At 42.2% G+C, this 9,008-nt stretch overlaps 4 protein-coding genes across 4 annotated transcripts; 2 read left to right on the top strand and 2 right to left on the bottom strand.

The window, feature by feature from the left end:
- Positions 1-475: 475 nt before the first annotated feature.
- EAE98_007771 (uncharacterized protein) lies at positions 476-1,492 on the top strand (the record flags this gene model as incomplete). Its single annotated transcript, XM_038955394.1, has 6 exons — positions 476-603; positions 669-841; positions 930-1,056; positions 1,105-1,161; positions 1,218-1,275; positions 1,406-1,492. The coding sequence occupies 6 exons, from the start codon at positions 476-478 to the stop codon at positions 1,490-1,492; spliced, it is 630 nt and encodes a 209-aa protein (XP_038808123.1).
- A 565-nt stretch (positions 1,493-2,057) lies between these two features.
- EAE98_007770 (uncharacterized protein) lies at positions 2,058-2,814 on the top strand (the record flags this gene model as incomplete). The annotated part of the gene is made up of 2 exons (XM_038955393.1): positions 2,058-2,106; positions 2,176-2,814. 2 exons carry the CDS (start codon positions 2,058-2,060, stop codon positions 2,547-2,549), a joined length of 423 nt encoding a protein of 140 aa, XP_038808122.1. The 3' UTR covers positions 2,550-2,814.
- A 1,290-nt stretch (positions 2,815-4,104) lies between these two features.
- On the bottom strand, positions 4,105-4,440 carry EAE98_007769 (uncharacterized protein; the record flags this gene model as incomplete). Its single annotated transcript, XM_038955392.1, has 1 exon — positions 4,105-4,440. One exon carries the CDS (start codon positions 4,438-4,440, stop codon positions 4,105-4,107), a length of 336 nt encoding a protein of 111 aa, XP_038808121.1.
- A 1,664-nt stretch (positions 4,441-6,104) lies between these two features.
- EAE98_007768 (uncharacterized protein) lies at positions 6,105-7,706 on the bottom strand (the record flags this gene model as incomplete). The annotated part of the gene is made up of 2 exons (XM_038955391.1): positions 6,105-6,137; positions 6,189-7,706. The coding sequence occupies 2 exons, from the start codon at positions 7,704-7,706 to the stop codon at positions 6,105-6,107; spliced, it is 1,551 nt and encodes a 516-aa protein (XP_038808120.1).
- Between the last annotated feature and the right edge of the window lie 1,302 nt (positions 7,707-9,008).

Raw genomic sequence — 9,008 nt, 5'->3', positions numbered from 1 at the left:
TAAATTCACGGGTCAACTTGCTCCGCATCGTCAGAAAGATCCCATTCCCCCCACGAAGTGATGACTTCTAGAATATAATAGTTTACTTTCGGGATCTCTGGACGACATTGGGTCTAAATGGTGGTGTTTAACAGCGCGAATTGGTGGTTTTAGCAATGATTTTCTATTATCACTAATTAAAGATACATCGTTTCTTTGCTTGGTTTTTGTTTAGTTTGTGAACTCTTCGCGCACATGGGGTGTACTGGCATTCTTAATTTTCAAAGGATTTCAAAGGAGACTTCCATGTCCGAAAATTTTCCTGCATTTGCGATTATTTTCCGGTTTATTTTAGTATCTCACAGTGTCTTAGGCCATGCTAATTGCTAGGTAACTTAAACTTGTGCTTCGAAGTTTGCCAGCGTCACAACACATATTTTGTCCCCAATCAAGGGCTCTATAAACGTTGTTTAGTTCTCCAATCCATATATGAACCATGTTTGGGCTCTGCTTTGACATTGTTCATTGCCAGATGTCCGGAAGGAAGGAATTGATTATTCATGTTACCTCAACGCTTGCAGAGTTGCAAGAGACTTGGGAAGAAGCCTATCATCACCCCATGAAGTGATTCATTCACGCTGAGGAAAAGTCCCAAGAAATTGATAAGGAAATGCAAGAACTTTGCCAAGTAATCCTCGAAAGTCATTCCACGTTTGTTGCGACCACTTGAGACTGGTGGCCGCCAGAAATAGCCTTGTCTTATTCACGGTGATCTCTGGGCTAGGAATACTTCCTGTAATATTGATACTGACATGCCTATCATTTACGATTCAGCTGCTCTGTATATATGCCCACAACGAATGTAAGGCAGATGAGATATTCCCTACTTCTATTCATAGTGTATTCATTCAAGAGACAATTATGTAACCAATGACAATGATTATAATCAGTGGAAATGGCAGCTTGGAGATCAATACGACACTTAATTGGAAAGCAAGACATGAAGGAATACTTCCATTATTTTCCAGTATCTAGCCCAGAGGGAGATCAAGACGACCGCAATATGCTCTACTATCTGTAAGGAGTTTTCTCAAACTGAAACCTCATCAACTGATGTCCGACTAGTCGATGGAATCTCAAAAGCTCAGCCCTGTTTTCCGGGAGCTTAAAGTACCTGAATATGTGAGTTTAGACGTTACTTGCTCAATTGCTCAGTATTTGTTAACAACACAAATCAGGGCGAAGGAAACTATGAGAACTTTGATCGTAAAGTTCCCCGGTGGCTACGAAGATAGGGTGAATCTTTTTCTCAAATTGCACTTTTACAGTTTTAGATTTGGCAGCCAAGTTTCTGTTCTTACATTCATCGCAAATTTCTCCATCCCAAGCAAATTATTGACTCGTGAGTTACGATGGAATGGGTTAGAGAGAGGGGAGAGGAGCCTGTGCAGAGAACTATGGCCCCCACGGTGATAGGATTGAACTTGTGAGAGAGCATGTCATAGAAGAATAATCGACTATTCTGAAACTTGCAGCTTCCTCTCGATCGAAGTTCTGACATACGGAGAGGTTAAAAGTGTCTCTATCAATTTTAAAATGAAGAACCATGCTCTTCGTCTAGTAGTCAAATTTACCGAGCAAAATGTGAATGTGAAAAGTAACACCAGTTTGTCGTAACCTCATACTGTGATTCTCGAAGTAAAAGCTCTGGCAGTACCACAAGGGCTAGGGCTTGGCTCATTCCTTCGAGCTCTCAGTGGCTAAAGTACTGAGGGGAATCGAGAGATACATGCAGCCAACAGAGGTTGTAACGCCTAGATAGGTGAAATATTATTGTGACAGTGCATTAAAAGACAGGGGGGAAGCAAGCCATGCATATGCTAAAAGGACTTGCGATTCACGGCCACCTTTTGGGATTGTTCCGTGTCAGCAAACAATAGAGCGACGATTGATTCTATCAATTTCATTCGATTACAGAATGCATTAAATAAACCGCACTTCTCTACGAATTTTGACTTCTTATTTGTATTCAATACGTACCAAATTACCAGAAAAATCTACCTGGATATTTGACAACAATGTCAGACGCAAACGCAACTACACCACGAGTCTTCATCGCTCGACACGGTAAGTTGACATTCAGACTTTCTAATGGAAAATGAATAGCCCAATTCTAATATTCCCATTACATCCAAGGTGAAACAAAATGGACCATCAACGGCCGCTGCACTAGCAAGGCTAAGATTCCTCTCACCGCAAACGGAATTGCTCAAGTTCAAGGCACGGGCGAAGTCCTTGTCGGTGCTGGTAAACTCATTGACCCTTCCAAAAAAACACATGTTTCTACTTCACCTCGCAAACGGGCTGTTGATACGTTATCGATGTTGCTCGAGCCTGCACATAAAGATCGACTTGATCAAGAGAACAAAATCACCACCACAGAGGACATCGCAGAGTGGGATTATGGAGATTATTCAGGCTTGAAACCTGATGAGATTGAAGAAAGCAGAGCTAAGAGAGACCTACCAAAATGGGATATCTGGACTCAAGGCTGTGAGGGCGGAGAGTGAGCAAAATCTGTCGTGCGCATATTGGTATGGTGATTGGCTTTCGCATAGAGATTATCGTTTGGTGCTTGATCCAGATCGGCAGAAAAAGTACAAGAGCGTCTGGATAGACTCATCGACCAGATTTATGAGCTGTAGAGTCCTCGTGTAGATGACAAAAGTGGCGAGTCTGCTGATGTTTTGATTGTAAGATTTGATGTCTCGTTGAACTTTTCTTTTGATGTGGCTGATCATGATTTTGATCGGTTGCTCACGGTCACATCTTGCGCGCGTTCACGAAGAGATGGCTTCGCTATGCTATGGACTTTCCATTCCAGATGATGGGAGCCGGGTGCGATTGGTATTATGAGTTATACACATCACAATATTAAGGAGCCGGCTATTTTGGTTGGCACGGGATTTCCTTTATCGAAGTAGGTTGCTTTGATTAGAATGTATGTTTTCAAGATAGGAGGATGCGACTGATGAATATATTAATACAATGACATATGCTATTGCTTCTTATGACTTTATGAGTTTCAATTGTCATTCCGTGAATATGGAGTGACATGACGTATAATGTTCCACGCACTGCATGACGATGTAAACACAAGCATCAAACTAAAAGCCCCTTGTAACTCACTACTTTATTGTCTTTCAAGTAGTATTGCTCTTGTATAGCTAGCCCCATCTCCAACTAATACTACGTATGTGAGAAGAAAGCCTTCGTTCCACCTTCCTTGAGTCTCTTTTTCGATGCTCTTATACACATAAGAGCAGACATTATGGGGGTAACCTGGTCTTCTCAGTACTGGAGTTGTGTGCATTCTGACCACAATCATCTAAAATGATTTGCTGGTTGTGACCGTCTGCTCCAAGTCTTCAGACAATAATTTACCCGAAGGATTTTCTAGATCTAAGAGATTGATATGATATATCTGTATGTGCCTTCGAAATTAAATGTAAGGATTAGAAGATTTGCTGCATTACATACTCAATAAATCACAGACTTCTGTGATCTTTCAATTAGGAGTGAGATGGAATTCAATCCTGTAGAGCCAAAGAAAAGATTCCCAGGGGGTTGAGGCATCATATTTATTAGAGATCCCTTCATCTTCAAAACTAAGTAGAGAATCTCTTCGTGAGATTAGGATTGAGGTATTCCGCCGCCCACCGCTTTTAAATTAACAGAAAATCAAGTTTATGGCCAGATATTGACAAAGTGGACACCTGTTTCCCATACCGTGAGAATTGTTACGGCAGTAGAGAGTTAGACAAAGATGAATAGGATTCATTATTATATGCTACACTAAAGCATTATCTCCTCCAAAACCATAGATTGAGACCACAGTTAATTTTTTCCTTGAGAACCGATCGCCGATGCCAAGATGTGCTTTTCTCCTTCATTCTTCATATCAATTTAGCTCGAGCCTGCAAAACCCACATCTCATTTCATACTGCTATCCATCGCTTCAACTCCAAATATCATGCTTTTTCAACTCAATCGCTCCCAATAATGCTCCTTCGACATATCCCCATCAATCATCCTCCATTCCGTACACTCTCCCCAGCCATGCCCTCACTTCTTCCCCTCCTCACCTCCCTCGTAACTATATCCCAAGGCCTCTGCTCCAGCATCATTATCCCAATCCTCCTTCTTCAATCCCTCTTCCACATGTAGTCTCTTAAGATCCTGATGATTCCAACTTTGACGTCTATCAAGATTGGGTTTCCAGGTATCGACTGAAGATGGCAGGGTTTCCCCGCCAGAATTGCGACGCCCGTCAGGGATAGATACTTCGATGATCTCGGCGAGGTGAGAGGCTGTGGAGTCAGAGGTGGGTTTGGAATGGAGGGGAAGGGAAGCTTCGTCGCTGTGGCTGGGTTTGGATTGCTGAGATGCGATTGATGTCATGTTGTTTTGTTTGAGGTTGGCTTTGAGGTTGAAGGTATTGAACGAGTCAATAGTTGGGCAGAGTATAGATTTGTTTGGAATTTTTCAATTGAGAGACTGATCAATGGGTAGATTATTCAACGAGGAAATCGCCCAGTCTACTATTGATTGATTGATTGATTGATTGATTGATTGATTGATTGATTGATTGATTGATTGATTGATTGATTGATTGATTGATTGATTGATTGATTGCAAGAAATCGATTGAACCTGAGCAAATGATAGGATAGCTTTGTTCGTGATGTTTTGATTTTTCGAATGTCGTCGGTAGTTGTAGAAGATATACTATCAAAATACGGAAGCTGCGATGAGCTTTTGTGCTTTTGAACTTTTGATTTTTCGTGCTTGAAATTGTAAAGGTGTTGAATGGTGAATAGAAATAGATATCAATTGTCAGTCATTCAGTCGAATATAAATACCCGGATTTAAAATCACGAGAGGTCAATTAGATTAGCATACCGTCATCTAGCATACCATCATTTATCACACCATGAATTAGCATCCCACCAATTAGCATGCCACCAGTTAGCATACCCGTCTCCTATTCACATATAGACATCCAATCAGTAAGCCAGCAAGCCAGTCAATATCAATATACCCTCACAAAGCAAGAACGATGATAAATAGTAATGACGATCTCCAGTCCTCAACAGCCAAATTAGCTTCCTACTGATGATCTTACCCCTCTTCCCCAAGCTATCCTTCAAATCCAATCCAATCAATATTCATTCACTCACCAATAAAGAAATCCTTTGACCTGATGGGGAAACGGGCTTCCCTCATACATTGGCACAAGAGTGGTATGACACGTTTTCTTTCATACACATCTCCCTTTCTCAAAACATGCGTTTCCAGAAAACAAGCTTCACATCTATCCACGTCAGGATTGTCTCGAGATTGAATCGAAGTCCGGGTTCAATTGGAGGCACGTGTACTAGCGCAATGCGGGGTCGCTTAACCTTAATTATGGGGATCTAATCGATAACATTTTTATTTTCTTATCGCCACTTTAAACCACTCGCTGCCCAGTGCACCCAACAACAACAACAACAACAACAACAACAATAACCTTGCGACTTCCTCAATAATTATGTTTGTTTTCGTTTCACTCATTGTCGCAAACCATACCATTACACCAATATCTTCATACTTCTCTATGTCTTATCAGATACAACATTTTAGTACTCAATCTACTTGCGCCATTCACTTGCAACAACGGAACGGATTTCATAAATGCTTTTTTGATGTTTTTAATACATGATAACCTCGTCTGAAACTCTTCAAAGTTACTCTTACCTCTCGATGCGCTGACTGTACAAGACCGTCTCGAGAGATATGCAACCAGCAGAATACAAACGCGAAATAATTAACTGACGCCTCGCTATGCAAATAAAAGGGTATGGGGACCGGAACATCGCCTGATATCTATCATCCATCCATCATCGTATACAAACAGTTTTTTTTTCATTATGCAATCCAACCATACCGGGACACGATCATCATGAATGTCGTTTATGTTACAGTTTGCGAATCGATGTTAAAGTTATGAAGCCTTTACATCTCATGACAATTCGATTCTTTCCTTGAGCGAAACCTCAAGTCGTCCGTCGTACTCAAGCACATCTATGGAGTTCTTGGACGCTTCCAATAATATTGCTGCGAAAAGGTTAGATAAGAGAAATCGATCAATTCATGGGTGAGTATTACCTTGTGCTGCTTTCTGCAGTTTCTCAGACTAGGTTTCCTTAATCCTTCTTGGACTGTCTCCTTTCTTGACTGATCGGTATCTTCGTCTGGGATGTAGTAATATTCACTCTCAAGTGGCTTTCCCGCAGCGTCCTTGCCCTCTCGATGGATTTCGCCGATGAACGATGTTCTGTTCAGCATCTTTCGGAGATCATCCTTTGTGAGGCCCTTGTTCTCCTTCTTTGAAGGACTAATACCTCTGAGATTGGATGGAAGGTTTCTGAGGATAGTTGACAATGGCATGGATTGAAGACGAGAATAGGCAAGTTGATTGGCTACATGATTAATGACAGGAGTAATAGCACCTTCGTCAGTGGATGTAGAGCTCGATCGCTTCTCAGTAGATGTCTTGGACTTGTGCTCAACACGACCACGAGCTTCTGGGGTATGTCCAGCTGTGAATTTGGCCATTCTCGAGGATAAATTTGCACCAAATGGACCGAAGGAGTGAACAATGGGATCATTTTCTTCATCAGGGTCTTCGTCTGGCTCACTCAACTCACTCTCTTGACTAGCTGGGAATGATGCACTGAATGATGTTGCAGCGACTGTTGGTGAGTATACCGGCTCAGGATCTTTAGACTTGATTGCTGGAGCTGGCTCTGATTTGTCTTCATATACTTGGATGAAGGTCTTATCTGCATCATCAGCAAAGAGGTTGGCCAAATTGGCAGAGGAAAGGGTTTGGCGAGCAGGAGTTGGTGATACTGGTGACGAATGACTTTCAACACGACGAATAGGACTTGAATGAATAATGTCACCCTGAGCAGTAACGGCAGTAACTTTACCCCTAGGAGAACTATCTTCACTCCACGAAGGAACTTCTGTTGGAGCAGCAGAGTCAAGATTATCACCTTGTGGCCAAGCAACCAGAACCCTTGCATCCTGAACATCCAACATAATTTCAGCATTTTCCGTTTCCGAGGTGAAACTATCTCCCTTTGCCAACTCCCATGTTCGACCTTGACAATGTAACTTTACTCCATTCCATCCACAACAGATAATCTCAATCTTGTTCGACTCGAGAGGAACCGTAGCAGCAATATATCTAGCTTTGATATGGACACGAGAGATGAGACGATTGGCGGACAATTGATAGTGGGAGGAATTGCTTGATCTACCCATGAGAAGAGACTCTCCATCTTCAGGTAGAGTGATTGTTGGCACAGCTGAAAGGGGAGCCCTCTCAACAGAGGATCGACTTCGATGGAGACCGGCTCGAGCGTGTACCCCTGGAGGAGGAGAGGATGAAAGAATACCAGTCGTGGAAGTAGGAATTGGTGTTGGATACTTGGTGTAAGCTGATTCGAATGCAGATGGTGATGTACGAATTCTCTTGGTGTTACGTCCTGGCAGACTTGGAGAGGAAGAAGGAAGTGGCTCAAAGGGTGGAAGTAAGGTTGGTGCTGGACGTTTTGTACCCGCCAGGGCTGGCAAGGCAGGTTGAGCGTTAGCCTTACTTGGTGAAGAGTCCATCATGATGAATATCCTCTGATCACGAATGATGAAAGGTAAGAGTAATTTTCTTCAAGGTGGATATCTCAGACCGCGACCTAAACGCGGTGGGCGAGTTGAGATTCTCACGCGAGGCTCATAAGATTTTGAGAGATGGCGAGGACGGTGAAGAAGATTTTGGTAGAGGGATTGGGTAAGACCGAACTAGAAGAATTGAAAATGTACGAAATAGAATGGAAAGATTGTAGAAAGACGAGACTTAGTTTTGTATGGGCCTCCGACCAGGTCTCTGATTGAGAGATGGAGGATCGGGAAAGTTGAAGAGGAGGTTAAGAAAGTTCCCAGACCCATCGGTACCCAGACGCGACCCGCGTTGGAGTCTAAAAATGTTCATTGGCCGCTTTAAAAGATTATGAATTCTGCTATTTCTACGACCTGCATTGAACTGCACATGCACTTTTCACATGGAGATATAAATCATAAAATACGATTCTGGATTGAGAAGATGATGGTGAATTTATATAGTGAGTGATTGAATTTTCTCCATGTGTCATTCACTTGTATAAGTACCTAGGTATGGTTTAAAAATGACTTGGATGACTTTCATTTCAGTCAATTGGAAAGTATAGTACTGCCCAGGTGGTACATGGATAGGTAGATATTCCATCTTCATAACTACTATCTACTAGGTAGTACTCTAGTTACTCTATTCTTACTAGATAGTTCTCTACCACGTCTACCTACCTAGTAGTAACTGAAGTAATAACTTTTACCAAAGCTCATTTTTATATCTCACTATATAATTCACGTCTAATGATACTAGGTATACATAAAACTCAAAACCTTCCAATACTCTCGAGCCTATTCATACGGAATATACAGATTTACCTATATATACAGGTATTTTATGTTTATACCAGATTTTACACCGTCTGCCCAGGTGTCCAATAACATTCTTTCATAACCTTTTTATCCTCTACATTCTTCTCGTCTCTCGTCTCTCGTCCATTCATTCCAGTTCTCGTCACCAACCGCGAGTTTCCAAGGCCCAGTCAGCAAATTTTCATATCTCATCCCATCCCATCCTATCCCATCCCATCTAGCCATTTATCACACGCATCCCATACCCATACCTTACCACTCCACCCCACGCGACACAAAACCCAGTTCCAACTTCCACTTCCAGCCTCCTTTGAATATCTACTTTCGTTTCGTGCTCGTGTAATCGTGCGTGCGTGCTTTTCATACCTTGTACTTGGTGCGTTCCCAACGCGAGGTGCAAGATTTTCTCACGCGCTGATTGACTGAAAATACCTTGGGCAGAGG

This window comes from Botrytis deweyae (assembly GCF_014898535.1).
Source record: "Botrytis deweyae strain B1 chromosome Unknown BDEW_019, whole genome shotgun sequence".
Taxonomy (NCBI): domain Eukaryota; kingdom Fungi; phylum Ascomycota; class Leotiomycetes; order Helotiales; family Sclerotiniaceae; genus Botrytis; species Botrytis deweyae.
The sequence above is the reverse complement of the archived record's forward strand: the minus strand, read 5'-3'. Positions and strand labels throughout refer to the sequence as shown.